This window comes from Drepanopeziza brunnea, assembly GCF_022702325.1.
Source record: "Drepanopeziza brunnea f. sp. 'multigermtubi' strain 214-2 chromosome Unknown ctg6, whole genome shotgun sequence".
Lineage (NCBI taxonomy): Eukaryota > Fungi > Ascomycota > Leotiomycetes > Helotiales > Drepanopezizaceae > Drepanopeziza > Drepanopeziza brunnea.
The window spans coordinates 1,693,354-1,714,204 of NW_027094069.1; the positions used below are offsets into that span (position 1 = coordinate 1,693,354).

Here is a 20,851-nt window from a genome sequence, read left to right on the forward strand (position 1 = left end):
TGATGCCACACAACTTGGATAGCCCGAGGCCCCTCAATACTCACAGACCCGGCTTATGTAATGTCTTGTGGGAGCTTCTGACTTGGTACTTCACTCCTAGGTACCTACTTCGTAGGCAATCCTCGATTTATGAGCAGAATACAGTAGAAGACACATGGTACTCAGGAACGTAAAAAAGCTTTAGGCAATGGTTTTAGAGGCTTGAGCAAAGAGAACTACTTCAATTCGGAGTTCTTGCCAATGTTATCTGTAAAGATGCCTAATGTACCTGACGAGGTCCATAGTTAGAACAGGTAACTCTTTCATGGTCAATATAAACATACACATTCCGTATACCGCAGTTATCCCAATATCAAAAATACCAAGTACAAAACATAGGTACATGCAACTCACAGTCTCGGTCTTGGCTGCACCACTGTATTCCGGCGCTAGTCCCCGCCTCGCCCGCAAAAAAAAAAAAAGTCCCCAACTTCGCGGCACTTGCATTTTACGTGTAGGCGGAACAACTCGCGACAAGTCACATACCAACACCCGACGTTGGATGTACAAGATGGCGCCCATTGATAAGAAGAGGAAGACCGGTCCGACTAACGAGTCTTTTGCACGCTCTCGAAACACTGCTGATGCCGACACGCGACCATCGAAACGGCCAAGAGCAGAGGAGGATGGGGAGAACACCACGAAATCAAAAATTCCTTATGTCCCCAAAATATCGAAAGCTAAAGATGAAGAGGTCGCCTTTCCTAGAGGTGGCGCAAGTCTTTTGACGCCCTTGGAGCACAAACAAATTCAAATTGAAGCTACTCGGGATGTTCTCTTCGAACAAGGCGCAAACTCCAAGTCCGTTGAAGCTGGCGTGAATGGCGAGCCGGCCGCAAAGAAGAAGCACAAGCTGAAGAAAGTGAAAGGCAAGGGAAATAAGGGCAGTGAAGCTGCTGAAGTTGAGGAGAAAAATGTTAGGATTGAGGGCCTGAGTTACACGGTAAGCTGGGATACTCAAGTCAGAGTCTTGCACATCTAACGTATCGCAGCGGATAGTCCCAGGGTCACTAGTCTTGGGCCAAGTTTCTCAAATCAATGACCTCGATGTAGCTCTTTCGTTGCCTAATAACCTCACTGGATACGTGCCGATAACCTCGATCTCGGACAAGATTACTGAACGGATCGAGGCCATTGCTGCGCAGGAAGGAGAAGACGAGGATGAGACAGACCTGAAGGATGTGAACCTGAAGAAATTGTTTTCTATCGGGCAATACCTTCGAGCATACGTTGTTTCTACCAAGGACGACGAGGCTGCCGGGTCAAAGGCTAAGAGACACATCGAGTTATCTCTTCGACCACAGCAATCAAATGCCAACATCGCAGTACAGAATGTGGTCACCAACAATACCCTCATGGCATCAGTTGCAAGCGTGGAAGATCACGGACTTATCATGGATCTTGGTCTCCCCGAACTCGGTGTGAAAGGTTTCATGTCTTCCAATGAAGTTGGTTATGGAGTGGCTCTTTCGAGCATAGAGGAAGGTGCTGTTTTCTTGTGCACGATTCTTGGTCTGAATTCGAGTGGGAAAACCGTCAAACTATCCGTGGACCCGCAGAAGATCGCCAACTCAAAGAATCCAAAATACCTTTCCGATGCTCCGACAATCGATGCGTTCCTGCCAGGTACCGCTGTCGAAATCTTGGTCTCAGAAATCACTCTGAGAGGAATCTCTGGGAAAGTCATGGGCTCGCTTGATGTGACCGCGGATTTGATGCATTCGGGCGCTGGCGCAAGTGGAAAAGATCTGGAGAAGAAATACAAGATTGGGTCGAAAGTCAAGGGAAGATTAATATGCACTTTCCCGAATTCACAGCCCGCTAAACTGGGGGTCTCTCTATTGGACCATGTCTTGTCGCTCTCGTCTCTACAAGGGCTTCTGAACAGTGAACTAAAAAACCCTCTCGATATCTTGCCTCTCTCTTCTTTCGTTGAGGAAGTAAAGGTCAAGAAGGTGGAGCCAGGAATGGGACTTTTTGTTGACGTGGGTGTCAAGGGTGTCGCCGGATTTGTTCATATTTCCAGAGTGAAGGATGGCAAGATTGAAACTCTCGCAGAAACCTCTGGTCCTTTCAAGACCGGATCGGTTCATCGGGGGCGACTGATTGGATACAACGCACTTGATGGACTCTATATTGTATCCTTGGAGCCATCGATCCTTGCGCAGCCCTTCCTACGAGTCGAGGATTTATCCATCGGCGAAGTGGTCAAGGGAAAAGTGGAGAAGATTGTTGTGAACGAACGAGGCGTGGGAGGACTGCTGGTAAACTTGGCTGATGGGATATCTGGTCTGGTTCCAGAAGCCCATATGGCAGACGTTCACTTACTCCGTCCGGAGAAGAAGTTTAAGGAGGGCTCGACGGTCATGGCTCGAGTTCTATCCACCGACCCCGGCAAACGACAGATTCGACTCACTCTTAAGAAAACCTTGGTAAATTCGGATGCAGCTCTATTTGTCTCTTACGACGATATCAAAGTCGGCATGCAAAGCCCTGGAACAATCGTTAACATCCTCTCTACTGGTGCCGTGGTGCAGTTCTATGGGACTATCCGTGGTTTCCTTCCGGTCGCCGAAATGAGCGAGGCATACATCCAGGATCCATCCCAACATTTTTTAGTTGGTCAAGTTGTCAATGTGCACGTTGTCAAAGTTGATCCAGAAGCCAAGAAATTGATAGTATCTTGCAAGGATCCTGCGGCGTTTGGCCTTGCTCAGCAAGCTGCGTTCAAGAAGCTGAAGCTCGGCGAGGTTGTCTCCGCTGTGGTTACAGAGAAGTCCAACGACAACATTTCTCTCGACTTACATGGAATTCGTGCCACCCTTCCGATCGGCCAGCTCACTGATGGGTCATCACAAAAGAATGCATCCGCTCTCAAGAAGATCAGGGTCGGACAGACTTTGACCGATCTAGTGGTTCTCGGCAAGTACGAAAACAAACGCCTGATCATCTTGACGAACAAGCCAAATCTTGTGAAGGATGCTAAAGCCAAGCTCCTCTTGAGAAGCTTCGAGGACGTGAAGGAGGACAAGGTTGTCCATGGATTCGTTAAGAACATAACTTTGACGGCTGTATTCGTTCAGTTTGCGGGAGGCCTCACTGGTTTACTGCCAAAGGTCAAGTTGCCAGAGGCAGCTATCCGTCTTCCAGACTTCGGAATGAAGAAATTTCAGACTTTACAGGTCAAGATCACCCGAGTAGATCATGGCCAGAGGCAGTTCCAATTGTCAATGGTTGATGCCGCATCGAAGGAGAGAGTCGAACCAGAAACACCTGTTTCATCTGGTAGTATCAATCAGGAAGCAGTAAACCCAATTGATACCACACTTACATGTCTCGACGATCTGACGCAGGGAAGATTGACGAAAGCAAAAATATCTTCTGTAAAGGAAACTCAGATCAATGTTCAACTTGCCGACAATATCCAAGGTCGTATAGATGTTTCGCAAATTTTCGATTCATTCGATGATATCAAGGACCGCAAGAGGCCAGTGCGATCATTCTCGCCAAAGCAGATCTTGAATGTCCGTGTTCTGGGTATCCACGATGCCAAGAATCATCGATTCTTGCCAATCTCGCATCGCTCTGGCAAAACTATGGTTTTCGAGTTATCCGCAAAGCCAAGCGACCAGAATGACGACCCCAAAGAACCCCTGGCACTCGATAAGGTCAAGGTCGGATCCTCATGGGTCGCCTACGTCAACAACATCAAGGAAGAATACGTTTGGGTGAATCTGTCTCCCAATGTCCGTGGACGCATTCCAGCCTTAGAGCTCTCAGAAGACGTGTCCAAATTAAAGAACTTGGAGACACACTTCCCCATTGGATCCGCTATTAAAGTCCATGTCAAACATGTCGATGCTGGAAACAATCGTTTGGATTTGTCTGCGTTATCAAGTCAATCTTCAGGACCTATCACCTTGAAGAGTTTAAGCAAGGGGATGGTTGTTACAGGAAAGGTCACAAAATCTACTGAGAGACACATCATGGTGCAGCTCAGCGATAATCTATCGGCTCCAGTCAACCTTACCGACCTCGCAGATGACTACTCAGAAGCCGATCCTACAAAGTACTCAAAGGGTGAGATTGTCAGAGTATGTGTCGTTGATGTCGACCTGCCAAACAAAAAGATCAGACTGTCGACTCGGCCATCAAGAGTATTGAGCTCTTCTCTTGAAGTAAAGGATCCTGAGATCTCGGAAATTTCGCAATTGAAGCCCAACGACATTGTGCGCGGGTTCATCAAAAACATTACCGAAGCGGGGCTCTTCATCAACTTGGGTGGGAAAGTCGATGCCTTGGTTAAGGTTGCGGATCTCTCCGATTCGTTCATCAAAGACTGGCAGTCCGAGTACGAGGTTGATCAGCTTGTCAAAGGTAAGGTCATTGGCATTGACAAATCCAGAGGCAACGTCCAGATGAGTTTGAAAGCCTCTGCCCTTGATAAAGACTACGTGCTCCCCATGAGCTTTGCCGATTTAAGACCCGGGCAAATTGTCACTGGAAAAATCAGAAAAGTTGAGGAATTCGGCGCTTTTATTGTCATTGATGGCACCAATAACCTCAGCGGCCTCTGCCATCGGACTCAAATGGCTGACAAAAGGGTTGATGACGTGAAAAGTCTTTACCAGGCAGGTGATCAGGTCAAAGCCAAGATCGTGTTTCTCGATGCTGAAAAGAGACAAATTAGCTTGGGGCTCAAGGCTTCGTACTTTGAGGATAATGCAGGATCTGGGGACAACAGCGACGGTGAAGATCTAGATGGGGTGGAGGGAATCGAAATCGGTGGTGATTCCAGTGGAGACGAGGATGGCCAGGATGGGGGTATCGACCTCGATGTCGAGAGTATTGACAGCAACGAGGGCCAAGGAGGAGGGGAATCTGATCTCGAGATGCCTGACGCTCAGGACGATACCGATGCACCGGCTCTTAGCGCAGGAGGCTTCGACTGGTCTGCCAATGTCCTCGACGAACAGTCCAATGCCGGGTCTGATAACGAAGGCGCAGACGAGAAGCCGAAGAAGAAGCGTAGGAAGGCTGAAATTACAGTCGATCGTACCGGTGATCTCGATGTTAATGGCCCACAGTCCGTCAGTGATTTTGAACGTCTCCTGCTCGGACAACCAGACTCATCGACCCTGTGGATCCAATACATGGCTTTCCAGATGCAACTAAGCGAGCTCAGCAAGGCGCGAGAAGTTGCAGAGCGTGCTATCAAAACCATCAATATCCGCGAGGAGACCGAGAAGATGAATGTCTGGATCGCACTTCTCAATCTGGAGAATGCTTACGGCAGTGATGAAACTGTAGAGGAGGTTTTCAAGAGAGCATGCCAATACAACGACGCTCAGGAGATCTACGAAAGACTGACTAGTATCTACATTCAGTCTGGCAAGCACAGCGTAAGTCAGCCACTTACCCTGCAGAGCATAAACAACTGACCCCATTTCAGAAAGCCGATGACCTCTTTCAAGTCCTCGTCAAGAAGTTCTCCCAGTCCCCCAACGTCTGGGCAAACTACGCACACTTCCTTCACTCAACCCTCTCCTCCCCAGACCGTGCACGTGCCCTCCTCTCCCGTGCAAAGCAATCTCTGCCATCCCACACTCACGTCGCCATAACCCTCAAGTTTGCCGCCCTCGAGTTTCACTCCAAGGTCGGCTCCCCCGAGCGCGGTCGCACCATGTTCGAAGCCTTACTCACCACGTTCCCCAAGCGTCTCGACATCTGGAACCAGCTACTCGATCTGGAAATCCAACAAAATGACAAGGATATCATACGTGGTGTATTCGAGCGTATGGTGAAGACAAACAAGGCATTGAAACCTAAGCAAGCGGTGGCTTGGTTCAGACGCTGGAGTGAGTGGGAGGAGGGGAATGGGGATAAGAAGAGCAAGGAGAAGGTGTTGGCGAAGACGCAGGAGTGGGTTAGTGCTGCGGCCAAGAAGAAAGCAAAGGTTGGTGGTACTGTTGATGAATGAAGTGAAGATGTATCATAATGGAGCTACACTTCAAGCCGAAGTAGATACAAAGGTGGCGATCAGGCTTTGTTCTGTATAGCATGGAGTAAGGACACTTGAAAATGTGCAGATGGGTTTTTGGGGATACTACACTAGGAGTACGTGCCACCTGGTTTGAAGGCTACAACCGTTTCTCGTAGCTTCCTCGTCTTGGGACAATGAACTCACTTTCCACTCTGACTTGGAGAGTTTAGCTGGTGCCCAATGCAAGGACTCGTTCTCCGAATTATTCTCTTTGGGGAGCTGCTCCAAATATGGAACTGCTTCGAAATCAATCAAACTTCCCGGCATTCTGAACTGGTCTCATCACCCTGCACCTCACTTTCGAAGAGAAACACCCCGCGAGAGCGATCTGCAAAGCCAACACCCCACCTCCCCCCCTCTAAAATAGGAGAGAAACTGAAGAGCCAACCTATAATTTACTCTAGAACCCTCTATAAAACCTCTCGAATCGGGAAACGAAGATCTTTCCAATTGCCCACCTTCGAGCAACTGCATTCTGTTAACATCCACAAGATGTCCTAGCTAGACACCTCCGAAGCCGATCCACTCCTCAAGGTACCCAGGCACAACGAATACGAGATGGAATCACCAAAGAGTAGTCCAAGACATTCAAGCTTCCCGAGTCATATCCAACATCAAAAAGAGTCATACGCAGGAAGACCTCAAAGGTTGCCTATAAACCCAACTAAAACCCCACGACAACCTCGCTAAACTTCTCGCTTAGAGCCCAATGCTCTTGGCAATTTGCTCAGGGGCACCTTCCCCTTTATAAACTCTCTCTATTCTAAGGTTATGATAGAATCTTCTAATCATATTGATAGCTAGTCTCCTCTTTAGTCGGATAGAAATTAGCGAATTTACTATTTGTGACATGTCATACGATACATGTCCACGAGCGGCAGAGAGACTGAGCTATTCGATTTCGCTACTAGTGTACTAGTAGAGTTTATAGTTTGATAAAATAAGATAGGAGGCGGCAAATTATAATGCTTTCGAAGCGGAATTCCCAAACCTCTGGCCTTTACAGTTAGAAAGTAATTATTATTGTGTTATTGTATTTACAAACGTCAGGCAGGTGGCGGGCGAAGCCTGCCGCCCTGGGACCTCCCACGGGGTACGGCGACGTACTAAGCTGAGGAGTTACATATAAGACCCTAGAAATCATTTCAAGGTGGTACAGCGGTGCTGATATCGATTGCGCCCTTTCTTTACAGATAGGATGGATTACGAAAAGAGAACAAAGGCTCCCGTCAGAGAAAGAAAAGCCAAAGAAGCAAGGCAGGGAATGCCATAGCAAGCTTCAAAGTGTCGCATTGTCAGAGTCGCAGGGAATTAAAAATTGAGAGAGATATTACGTGCGAGTTGATTGAATGCAATAGGAAACTGTCACTTTATTCTTTAATCCGGGTACCCTTATTCACATTGAGTCGGACATTTTCACTTTCCTATTCAAACTGTCCTCGAGTGAAAAGGAGCATTGGTTAATCTTGGTATCCACATAGGATGTATGCACACGGGGTTGAGACCTAGTACGAATAGAAATAGCTGTTTTTCGTGGTTATGATTCTTTGGGAAGGAAGCTATTCTAGGTGGGAGGGAGAGCTACCTTGTGCCAAGGCCGGCGTACCTAATGTAGTCAGGGGAAAAGTCAATCGAAAGACACTGTTGATTGAATTCTGATCTGAGCATTTGTTTTTTAAATTGAATCAGACATTTTCACTTTCCTATCTAAAAATTATCTGGGTGAAATGGAGCATTGGTTAAGTAAATAGTACGATTTTTCAGAAGTAAAAGAACAATAGTAAAGTCAATTGAAAGACACCGTGGATTGAATTTCTAATCTAAGCATCTGTTATTCATATCAAGTCAGATATTTCTACTTTTCTATCCAGATAGTCCCTGGGTGAAGAGAAGCACTAAGTAAGTTAATATTAAGATTCACCCAGAAGTGAAAGAATAATAGTAAAGTCAATTCAGGGAAACCGTGAATCCTTAATTAAGCACTTTTTATTTACGTCAAGTCAGACATTCTTATTTCCTTACGCAAACAGCCCTTGAGTGAAAAGAAGCACTAATTGTTGAATTGATACTGAGATTCACTCAGAACTGAAAGAACAATAGTAAAGTCAATCAAAAGACGCTGTCACTTGAATTCTCTACTGATCTGTATACCTTTATTCACATCAAGTTAGAAATTTGAACTTCCTTACTCAGAAAGTCCGTAAGTGAAAATACGCATTGGTTAAGTTAGTACCAAGATTCATTCGAAACTAAAAGAAAAATAGTGAAGTTGATTGAGCGATTGAATGGAATAAACTTTTCTATCTAAGCGCCAATTCTAAAATGTATATAACCAGCACCCCTATCTGCTTGAGAACAATCAAACAAACCAATCCTTAAGAAAAGCAAACGATGGGTGTTGCTGTTCTGTCTGTGGGAGCTGCGTATGCTGTTAGACGTAGTTCCTTTCTATAAGTGGCTTTAAGGAACGCTTTATTGCTTCCTTTTCTTTCTTTCTGATTCCTGAGCAATATTTTGATGTTAAACTACGTGCTTCTGTATTGAATTGTGAGAAACAGATCGAAATTTTGATAAATTTAACAGCGGGTTGAAAATATATTGATATTTTAACAAAGATGACAGTGATACTTCCTTTTATTATTTCTTGTTTTTAAAAGTTTATTCTGACATAAAATTACACGCTTCTGTATTGAATTATGAAAAATAGATCGACATATATATAGAGTTAAGAACGGTCTAAATATATATGAATATAACGACAAAGATGACAGTGATAAGTTCTACAAGCATCGATATGGAAATTCAATTAAAAAATTAATTTATAGCAAGTTTCTTAAAAATAAATTGTATCAAAATAATTCATTTGCAATGCATTAACTGTACAACCTTTCTATAGCTCCAGCTCTTAAGTGGTAAAAAAAACCAACATATAAACAAAACGCGGACCAGAAAAAAGAGGAAAGATGTCTAATAGTGTTATGATTTTTTTCAATACATACGCTTGATAACGCATGTAAACTTCACTGATGTTAGTGAATTTTACATACATCTAAACTGCATCAATTCGCGTCTGGTGAAGATCAACGAGACGAAAAGAATAGCTTGAAGGTGAAGTTTTTTCCATTGCCTAGTCTTCAGATTCTTAAATTTAAGCTATTGACATCAAATTCACTCTCTTTACCTAATTGAATACACAGCTACAATCTGGATTCTGTGAATGACTGAAGCAGTGAATTCTTAAGAAAGGGGGAAGAAATGAAAGGGATTAATGAAGGCTGAAGCTCTTCTTGCTAGAGGCTTTGTTTGTGCCTGAAGCAGTGAATTTCTGAAGGGGGGGGGAAGAGAAGAAAGAGGTGAAGGCTGAAGCTCTTCTTGCTCAAGGCTTTGTGCTGTAAAGAATACAAACCAGCTATAGAGACAGACCCTGGGAAGAGAGCAAGGAATAGGAAAGAAAGAGAAGATTAAAACTGTGGCTCTAATCCGCGAAAACAAGTGATGCATGTCCTGTTGAGTACAACAGCTATTGCACCTGGAATTCAATTACCTTCCGGCACTCTTTCCAATATATAACCCTCGCCTAGGCATTCAAGAATCCATCAAGTCCGATTTCCCTAAATATACTATTCCGCCTCAATGCCGGCGTACTAAGCCTCTCCACTGAGTCACTAGGACTACACGCCAGAGTATACGGTCTGCCACGCCCCATCATGCCACCAGAGCCGCGGTTAATGTTATATATGCCTTTCGAGATGGCCGTCTTCTCCGTCAAATTAATTTCCCTCTCGCTTCGTCAAATCCTACCCCAGCCCCCTATCCTCAACCTCCAAGTCAGCCATCGGCGTCCTCTGCTCCTCAATCGAACCCCTTCCTCTCGCTCCCGCATCCCAGCCTCATCTCCCCTCCCACTTCTCTGGACTAGAACATTAGCAAGCAACTCTTGCGGATGCATAATCGGAATGCCCCATTTCTCAAACCTGGAGTCATTTCCTGAGAGTTCGCTTGCTAATGCTCACTTGGGTCGGAATTTTCTCTCCTATAGATTTGAACGCTTTTGCTGCTGCATTGCTGCGTTTTTTTCCTACAGACAAAAAACAATGTTATGAGGAAGGCAAGCAAGACGACGGCGCCAATTGCGATGCCGGCTATTGCTCCAGCCGCCCATGTCTCTGATGACTTTGGATCAGAATCGGAGCCAGTGTTGGAAATTGAGGTATTTGTTGGGAGCGTAGCTGGCAGAGCCACACGAATTGGGGCAGTGCTATCTGAAAAGACGGCTTGAGAGACATTGAAGGTTCGGGAATTTTAGGGCGTCGTTACATACGCTTCTTGCAGGAACGCTCGCCCCAGAACATACGTGTTTTCGTCGGCAGTCTGCTTGACTGGGAAGTACAGGCTTGTAGAGTTGAGTAGAATTGCAGAGGTAACGTTGAGGTCGAAAGCTGCGTAGGGTAGCACTATGTCCGGTGTTGAACCACTTCCTTCTGGTTGGCAAGTGTGAATGTGATGTTTGGGTTGAGAGCTGCCAGTTCTCGTGCGTGGAATTGTCGACCAGGTGGAGTCCTCACTTCTGATCTATGAAGAGACCAAAAGCTTTCTCGAACTGCTGGCATACTGTAGCTGGGAGGTAGCACTCCGAGACGGCTGAGTCGATGTACGCCAGTATAGGTTTGGACAGCAAATTAGTGTTTTCAGAGGCCGTGCTAGAACTAAGGAGCGTATTGCAACCACCAAATCGCGGAGATTGTCACTTGCCATCGTGAACCGGATTAGGATTAAGTATAATTCTGGAGGCATCGTAGCCGCCGAATATCAAGACTTCCCAAGACGCCCTTGAGACGGTAGAATGCACCTGCTGTATAGCTCCAGCTCATACTCGGTACCGTGCCATTTGTTCACAGGGTACCTGTAAAGCTTTGCTCTGCATATCCAGAGAAGTTGGTGGGCTGGAACCCAAGCCCAAGCATGCCGAACCACCAGTTGTCGGTAACGACCTCTGAAACTATCTGGTCGGGGAGAGTGGGTCCCATCTTGACTGTATAGCCCAAGCCCACAGTATCGAATCCTGAGTGCTGAATCAACATTTTCCCAGCATCAATAGCTGGTTCATAAGCCTACCATATTGCCCTACTTCCCCGTAACCTAGATTTGAATCCAACTGTAGTTGATATTGATCTTCTTTTTTCCAAGCAGACGACTTTGAAGAATCAAAACGCCGCCTCTGTCCTCTTGGCAAGCTGGCTTCACCCTCGGCCGTGATGTTGTAAGTCTGTGCTCCTTAGACTACCCACGTCTCCTGCCACAAATTTGCAGGAAGAACTCGATATATATTCGATAGGGTACCGACCCGAATGATAAAAGTGCTCCAAGTACCGTTAACTCCTTCTCTGTGACCAGTCAGCTTTAGTCTGTCTTACTCAGAAATCATACTAATGCTGACTAGGTATCGCAACAACAGGAACCATGAGAGAAGCGTTTCCTCTCTTATCCAATATCTCATTTGTGTAGCCACTACAAGTTGACAACCGCACCAAGAGTAATGAGACCTTTGAAAACGAACGCATCGCAATTGCTCACCTGATAAGCCAAAAGCGCAAAGGGGGGGGGGGGGGGTTAAACTGGCAAATGATATACTTACTGCATAAGTGCGATTATGGGACCCTCGTACCCATGATAATATAGCAGGACAAAGACCATCATATGATCTCCCCAACTTGCGTAGGCACAACAGCATGACGTTCGCGTCCTTCAAGATAGTAGCAATGCAGGTAGCCAAAAGTTGACAGCCCGTAAAGATAAGCGACATACTCAGGGGTCGCTGCCATCATTCGCCTTTCCTATTGGAAATTATCAATGTTGGACGATAAACATTGAAGGTCTATGACCTTGATCGATAATCGGTCTCATCCAACGAGAAGAATATTCTGGTGTGTGAAGAGTATGGACGGACATACAACGAAGCGCATACCAGTACAATGCGAACGATCCCTTGGATCGATTCTGCTTCCATGGACTTGAATAATACCGAAAAAAAAAAATGAAAAAAAAAAAATATTGGTTGCCGTTCTGAGGTAGACCGGGTCGATCCGAGCTTCGTTCTCCCCCCCGGCTAACCACGATCTCGCCATCATGATTGGAAGCTAGCCCATCTCCAAATGGACGGCAGCGAAAACGTCTCTCGAGTGGAAAAGCAGAGACACCTGGGTCTCATGATACAGATTTGATACAATTGGTACACACCTATACAAATTACTACCTCTCCAACGATTTGTACTTCGGGCCAGAATGTCTAGCCTCCCATCCTCTCTTCCTCTGCTTTGGCTTGAGCGCAATGACCTTGTTCTTCTTGAACTCGATGTCAGCTCCTTCAATACCAGCTCTTTGCATCACGCCAGCAGTTCCTTCATCCCACAAGCTGCGGAAAATGCCAACCCCAATCGGACTCAGATTCAGACTTTGCACAACGCTCTTCATGGAGATAGGCTTACTCCACTCCAAATGTTTGAAGTGCTCTTTGCTTTGATTTGTCCTGCGCACGTCTCGTTGGAACTTCTCCTTTAACTTTGCCACGTCAAGAAGCTCGCCAGGCTGCTGCTGGAGGACAAACGCAGAAAACCGGTGATATGGGGTCCCCTTCTGGGCGAAGGGTGGGAGCCAAGGTAGGACGAGCTGGTCTTCTGGGACCTTGGAAAGAGGCAGTGAAGTCTTTGTTGGGGAGATAGGGATGTTGACGGCGAAGTAATGTAATCGCGACTTGAACTTGTCATCCTCCCCTGGTGCATCTGAATCGACCACAATGACGCTAACAAATCGTTCTCCTTTGTCGAAGACTTGAACTTTCAAGCGGCAAGGAACCTCACTGACTCGAGAATCAACAAAATCGCCAGGCTGGACATTTCGGTCCCTGAAAGCAAGTCTGACCTCAGCGGTGGGCTCGAAAGAAGGCAGTACATCGGGAACAACGCCAAGTTGATTTATACGTTGGATAATGAGCGGGCGTTGGTATTTACGCCACTTCTCGTTTGCCAGATACCGGTAGATGGGCTTGCTCATGTCACCTTTTAATTGTGGTTAGCAATTGAAAATACTTAGAATAGATAATATGCGTACCCTCGCCGTCTTCGAAGCGCTTCTTGATCAGGGGATCGTTGATGTCTGCTTGTATCTTCAAATATTCCAGATGCCTCCGCATACTATCCAGCCTCATATTCTTCGAATTTTCTCCCCCTTTGATTTTCTCAGCATCTGTAGCCAGTAGCTTCGAAATACGTGAACGTTCTTCAGCGATCAACTCCAGCTTTTCAGCCCTGTCTGCCGCGAGCACTTTCCTGGCCTCCTGGAAACATTGATATGGCAATTGCTCGAGCGGAATGTTATCGGAACTTTTCAATGCTGCGCGACGTCTTCTGGATCCGATTGGGACTACTCCAGTCCTCAACAGAGCTCGTTCTTGCTTCGGACTCGTAACAGTCGCAGGATCGAGTACGGGCTTAAAGGAGACTTTCTCGGTGGTAGCTTCTTCATGGGATCGGGAAGAGCTGGTGAAGGTTCGAGTTACTCTCGCGGAATTGCACGAGGCCTGTGTTTTCTGGAGACATCGTGCCAATGGCCTTGCGGCCTTCTGACAGGCGGGCATAGTTGGTGTTGTGGATGCTTGTTGATGTCTGTAAAGATTTCAAATATCGCCGTGACACGGACTAACATTATTCCGGGACCACCGAAGTTCCGCCATATTTTGAACTCCTACGAGATTGACGAACAACAAGTCGCATACCATCCATGGCGTCCAAAGGGTTGCAGAAGTTCTCGCGGAGCTTGATAACACTAAGAACGCTCTCTTCTGGAGTGAAGGATCCGTTGACGGTTGGTCATAACGTCCTGGTCGCAGAAGTCCTTCTAACTACTCAGCAGCAATGTCTGGCACCACGGCTTTCGAGGTCAATGGCGACGGAGACCACGATGCCCTCCAACATAACGCACGAATTCAATCCTTCATTTCTTGAAACCGCTTCGGATCCTACGTACGGCCTACCAGGTACTACCTCTCTAGCGCAACTGGCAGCAGCATCTGACCTATTTCACAGACCCGACAGTCCTTACCACCATCTATAAATTTCCTACGATGGAGCCTATCCGATTCGAATCATACAACAGCAAGCACCTCCATCTTCCTCTCCGCCGCGATATTCTGCACCGCGCAGTCATCTTCGAAGGCGACTACACCCGGCAAGGAACAGCAAGCTCCAAGACTCGATTCGAGGTCCATGGTTCTCACCGCAAAGTTAGACCACAAAAGGGAGGTGGTAAGGCGCGTCTTGGTACGAGGCAATCGCCTGTGATCCAGGGTGGAGGAAAGACTTTCGGACCGCATCCTCGAGACTTCGCTACCGCCCTCCCGAGAAAAATGTACGATTTGGCGTGGAGGACTGCCTTGAGCTGGCGGTACAGGAGGGGTGAACTGCTTGTATGCGAAGATGGGATGGATATCGAGTACCAGAAGGCACGATACATCAAGGCCATTTTGGACCACAACCACTGGGGTAAAGAATTTGGGAGAACACTCATAATTACATTGAATCTGGAGAGAAACCTGACTCAGGCCATGGAACATGCTGGTGAGCATGGGAGAGTTCAGACAGCTGAGGAAGTGGATGTCAAGGATTTGCTCGAGTTGGGAAGAGTAGTGATTGAGAAGAGTGCGCTGGACAAGATATTGATCGAGCATCAGAGTGATCTCGTGAATCGAAGGACTGTAGCATAAGCTTCCTTGATGAAGTTCTATCGGCTTGTATATTTCTGTAAAGTATGATTACCTTTACGTTCTGATTCTTTGTTTATCAGATCACCATTTTTATTAGTTGTCGTGGAGATGTAGAATTTGCCTATATAGTCTTCACTGGATCCTCGTGGTCACGGGACCTGGCGTTGTCTCTTGGCTACCTCTGCATCCCTACACAACGAGAGCTCCCCCCAACTCGTTAAATGGCTTATCCCCAAACTTCACGAATCACATCACGATATTACGATAATAATCAGAGATCTCTCGTCTACAATTGTATCCAGACTCCTTACTTTGTTACACAAAATTGTTGTTTCAGTCAAACAGGTTGTCGAGGTCGATTCATGAGCATGGTACACCCATTTCAATGTACTCCACCAAGCAATGCGTCACTTCACAAACATGTAAATACAGGACTGCCGTCGAGAGGAGTTTGATATTAGCTGTTTTTCTCAAGGAACACAAGTCTAACCCCAGCTCCTCGTCAAGCGAAGTCTGGGAACGCTAAGGATGCAGAAAAGAATTCTCAGATCTCACGAGATTTCTCCTTCACCTCGAATAATACCAAGCATACGGATTGTTCCAATCAAGCAAACAACATGAGAGAAGTGGCAGTAGAGGCACGGAATGAGACCAACCTCCAATAGCTCCATACTTCCATGTTCGTAGGTATGCATTTCCATGACCACCTCGCCAACGAGAACCAGGTACAGCAGGTACAGTGACAATGAAATCGAGACCGATGTGCGAGACTTAGCACTATTACTGACGAGTAAAGCTCCCGCTCCGCTAAGACTGTAGAGAGAACATGAGGGGCACGATCATTCCGGCTCGAGGACTATATACCGTAGATATCGGCAACGCTGGTGGGAAGAATACATTTCTCTCGGTGGCTTCTCAAGACTCAGGTCCGGCGAGAGAAGAATCAAAGGATCATAGCTAGCCCCAGCTCTACTTCCGAAACATGACTGACACTATGAAAATTCCGTAAGGAGAGTCATTTTGCGCTCTTTTCTGGAACAGCATATATACCGTACACCAGCACCTGTGTCTCTCTCTGGAGTACCGTCAGAAATATAGAGGCATCCTCAACTGGGCATCGACCATATACCACGGTACAGGCCTAAGTATTACCACTCGAGGGTGCCTTAAAAGTTTAGTTTCCACTTTAAACCCCCTGTTTTCCCTACCCTCGAGGGGTAATACTTACGCCTGCGACGCAGTACCACGGTACAGGCCTTAAGTATTAACCCTCGAGGGTGCCTGAAAAGTTTAGTTTCCACTTTAAACCCCCTGTTTTCCCTACCCTCGAGGGGTAATACTTACGCCTGCGACGCAGTACCACGGTACAGGCCTTAAGTATTACCACTCGAGGGTATGGAAAACAGGGGGGTTTAAAGTGGAAACTAAACTTTTAAGGCACCCTCGAGGGGTAATACTTAGGCCTGTACCGTGGTAGTATGTCCCCCCTTTATCAGCATGTCGCCGCCGAGCGTATTCACTGTATCGCAGCCACTGAACAGATGCACCGAATATATATCCCGATCCGTCCGTTTGAAAAAAAAAAACACATCTTTGCACCAGCCACGTTTCTGGCCACGTGCCTCCTCGATCATTCAGACGAGTCTTCGTATCCGTCCTTGGAGCTCCGTACTTATGATTCGGATTAACAACTTCAGGGCAAGACCCCCGATATTGGAACAGCTCTGTCATCCCTTCCTATTCCAAACATGCTACTACCGGTACTATACGTAGTACAACATATTTGCCAGCGTTGGAAGTTTATTAGCCTCTGCCTCCGCTTCCGCAATTTGATGCATACCTCCGTACAGTGCTCCACGTGAAACGGTCACTGCACGTACTACGTACGTAGTACTACTTATCGAAGGTATAACTTTGCAAGGGATCTTACGTAATACTTGTATCAGGTCTTACTATATTTACAATAGTAGAATGATTTTCGACTCAAGGAGGGCCAACTGAAACAAACATACTTATACGGGTTTCAAAGTCTATTTATATCTTTTACTCTCCCCTTCCTATGAATAAATGTCGGACCCAGTTTAAGCCTATAAATTATAGAGCGGTGGTTTCTTAATGGCTCAAAGCCTTGTCAACTCCACTGTATAGACTAAATACTGGCTCAAAGATACTTTCCAAAGCTGAATCCTTATAAGTTGATTGGTTTAATTTAAGCCTTGGTAAGATCCCCTTGCGAAATTATACTTTCGACATTTATTTATGGAGGGAGAGTAAACTGAAAGAATATAAGAAGGCCTATTTAATCGAGACGACGATTACGTATTGCTCGTATTTCTATATTTATATTGACAATAAAAAGTATGTGTACGAGATTGCCGAGCTACTTCGCAATTATAGCTACCTATATAAGATAAGCAATTCCTCTTTATTTTTTTATCTTCATCATACACAATCATCATACTGCTTTACAATATTCTTACAAGCTCAATTCGTCAAAAGATTATTTTTATTTACCAACTCCATTATGCGTTTCAACAACAATCTCTCGCTCGCTTTTTTTTTTAGCGTCGCAACCGCTTTTCGTCGAACCTGCACATACGACACTACAGCCGACAACGACGTGCCCGGCTCTTACACTATAACAGACATGGACAATTGGAGTAACATCGCGGCGGACTTTTGCAGTACTATCCAGCAGCTGCAAACTATGAACTCTCGTGCCTCGATGATTGCGGGACAAACTTTAAGAGTTCCTTGCAGAACTCGATCGCGCGATTGCGCTAGGATCGCGGGCAGCGAATATGGGTATTATACGGTCGTCGACGGCGATAACTTGCAGCTTATTGCGAGGGATTTTTGCGCAGAGATCGATGGTTTGTCGCTCTTAAACACCGACGTTAAAGACTACAAAGTCACCGCTGGCATGGTCCTCCAAGTTCCTTGCTCTTGGAACTAGCTACAATACGTAAAAGCTTTATCCGCTCGCTCGCTTTGCTTACTGCGGGGGGCCAGCGAAGACGGATTTCTGAGCTTGTACGTGGCGCTGGCTACGAACCTGCGATATTCTCAACCATATTGGTAAAGCCGATCAAAAAACGCACCTTTTTCGAAGGGTGATCGAGGCGATGCACTTTAATGCTAGTCGTATTTTTCGTATTTGCCGACGAAACGAACGACGATTAAAGATACGGAATAAGAATTACTAGATACTTTTTCGTACATAACTCGAACTCGACCTTACCGACTAGCTCGATGACTCTATTTGACGACTGCATTCGACTTTTTTTCTCAAATTCGATACGATAAGCGATATTCACGATTGATTATACAAGGACGCTGAGGAAACGAAGTGGACACGGTAGCGGCTTGGCTCTCGGAACTCCTGGGATTGCTATACCGGTATAGTAGAGGAACCTTTGACAAAGGCTGGCCCGAGGACGCCTACAACTACAATCGATTGCGAATATAATATGTCGAACGAAAGAAAGAAGGAAGAAGGATCTTAGTCGGATACTTGATTAAATGGTCTGAAAAACGGTGTATCGAGCTGCTGATATCCTAATCGCAATAAGAAGCGACCGTAGCAATTGATTCTTTTCCAACTATATCTGCCGTTCATAAGAAGCATTGAGATGATATACGTAGTATTAAGCAATTGAACTGCTCCTTTTATCTTTTTCGATAATAAGGTTAAGCTCAGTGTATTTCGAAAGGACGGAAGATAGTGGGTAAAAACTGAGTCTCTTTTTATAAGATATTAAAGACTTGATTATCAATATGTAAAAACATGATATCGATGAATCGATTCTTAAAGTGACGTATCTTTACATACCACGGTATAAGCTTGAAGTATTACCCTTCGAAGGTGCTTTAAAAGTGTAGTTTCCACTTTAAACCCCCTGCTTACCTTACCCTCGAGGGGTAATACTTACGCCTGGGACGTAGTACTTACTTACCTACGTCATCAGCCCAGCCCTGCCCTGCCCTGTCTACACCTACAGAGTCCATCGTCCCTACAGTTCAACGACAGGCGCAAGAGGCAACTGTCGCTAGCGCCGGACGCGCAGCGTCAAACATGTTTTCGGAAACGAGTCCGATCCGGGAAAGGCTTGGAAACAGCTATTTGGAGCTTTTGTTGCACGTCGCAAACCGAGCCGATATTTATATCTCGGTTCTTTTTTGGTTTACATATATATATATATATATATATAGATATATATCTACGTAGTATATCTCTCAAGGTTGATTATTGACACTTCGCCAGCCATCACATACCCGAGGTAGGTAAGCTGGGGGGAAGGGTTAAAGAGGAAATTCTGCCCGAGAGGCGCGCTCGCTCATTGTGCTCGTCGACATTATCCGTTACCATTGCAATTTAGAACGAGAGAAAGGTAGGAAGAAATCGGCGGCATCTGATGATCATCCGCAAGAAGGCACTTTTCAGAATGACAAACAAGTATTAGCATGTACGAAGTATATTACGCGACGATAATTGCAGAAGGGTTGGGTTTGAAAAGACTTTTATTCCGTCTGATAGTGGGTAACAATTGTCAGTCGTTTTTATTACTTGCCCTTCCCACACTACGGAGTAGAAGCTGGCGCGCCGGCGACTGGGTCGCAAAGGGCGCTTTCTTTACTTACTGTACCGGTAGTAGTTTGGGCCTCTCATTCTCCACAGACGGCACGATTTGCCTTTTGGGCGCTTACTGCGGAGATAGTACTGCACTTAGGGCGATACACGAGTCAGCTAGCGAGCTAGCCATGCCATACATATTCAAAAAGGAGAAAGTTCAAATTTGAACTGAAAAAGCGACCTGCAAGAGCACGGTGAGAGCAAAGAATTTAGTTGACACCATTTCGAACCACGCGAAGAAGACCAATATTTCGTTTTTTTTTGTTTTTTTTTAAAAAAAAAAAATTCCGGGAGTTGATGGATGAGAGACTGAAACTGATGCAGGTGACGATACGGAGTACGATAAGTATATCCGCGGGGATAGAAATAAAGCCGTTCATATTCGTGCTACTTACTTGTACTGAATATAGCACCTCGGATTCTTTCTCGGCTTAGCTGGCTGATATAGTACGTAGTAGATTCAGCTTCAAACAGATACTACGTCGCAGGCGTAAGTATTACCCCTCGAGGGTAGGGAAAACAGGGGGTTTAAAGTGGAAACTAAACTTTTGAGGCACCCTCGAGGGGTAATACTTAGGCCTGTACCGTGGTAGATGAACCAAAACCACAACTCTCTTAAGAATAGTTTCGCCGCGTATAGTTTGTTTGTAGTACCGGTAGTACTATAGTTGGTCAAGTACCTACGGTACTGGCTATCTATCACCGCCTTCGCTTGGCGAACGCCGGACAAGGTCTGGCTAAAAGCTTACATAAATTACCTACTTAGCAGGTCAATTCGGGGTAAATATTGATGCTGCTGTACGGTACATAGGTACCTACCTACGTAGTAGGTACGTAGTATGTCCACCCGCGAGCTCTCGGCTACAGCTAGTCAGAGTGAGTAACCTGCCTGCCTAGTCTAAGCAGCTCAAGGACATGCATGCATGCATGCTACGTACGTAGTACATACCACGGTACAGACGTAAGTACGTAGAATTACCCCTTGAGGGTGCCTCAAAAGTTTAGTTCCCACTACGTATAAACCCCCTGGTTACCCTACCCTAAGGGAGTAATACTTATTACGCCTGGGACGTAGTAGAATCCATACTCACCTCTCCCGTCCTCGTCCCCCTCCTAAAAAACCCAACTCCAACCCCAACCCAAACCCCAACCCCATATCAACAAATCAACAAACAATCGAAAATCAAACCCACGAAAGGGAAAGCAAAGGCCACCCGTCCCTTCTATCTATCTCTCTCTGTATCTTATCCACATGACAGATAAAGACGCATTCCATCATATCATGTCCTAATTCTCCTAACTCTCGTACCGCTACGCTACGGTACGCTACTGTACGTCAAGCCCTCTCTCACTATTCCTGCCTATCATATAAAATCAC

At 45.9% G+C, this 20,851-nt stretch overlaps 3 protein-coding genes across 3 annotated transcripts; 2 read left to right on the plus strand and 1 right to left on the minus strand.

Moving 5' to 3' along the window:
* Positions 1-550: 550 nt before the first annotated feature.
* On the plus strand, positions 551-6,019 carry L3040_004320 (uncharacterized protein; the record flags this gene model as incomplete). The annotated part of the gene is made up of 3 exons (XM_007288904.2): positions 551-982; positions 1,032-5,441; positions 5,492-6,019. The coding sequence occupies 3 exons, from the start codon at positions 551-553 to the stop codon at positions 6,017-6,019; spliced, it is 5,370 nt and encodes a 1,789-aa protein (XP_007288966.1).
* A 6,312-nt stretch (positions 6,020-12,331) lies between these two features.
* L3040_004321 (mitochondrial 54S ribosomal protein mL38) lies at positions 12,332-13,715 on the minus strand (the record flags this gene model as incomplete). The annotated part of the gene is made up of 2 exons (XM_007288902.2): positions 12,332-13,137; positions 13,190-13,715. 2 exons carry the CDS (start codon positions 13,713-13,715, stop codon positions 12,332-12,334), a joined length of 1,332 nt encoding a protein of 443 aa, XP_007288964.1.
* A 143-nt stretch (positions 13,716-13,858) lies between these two features.
* L3040_004322 (uncharacterized protein) lies at positions 13,859-14,840 on the plus strand (the record flags this gene model as incomplete). Its single annotated transcript, XM_066154568.1, has 3 exons — positions 13,859-13,942; positions 13,991-14,114; positions 14,164-14,840. 3 exons carry the CDS (start codon positions 13,859-13,861, stop codon positions 14,838-14,840), a joined length of 885 nt encoding a protein of 294 aa, XP_066011938.1.
* Positions 14,841-20,851: the final 6,011 nt, after the last annotated feature.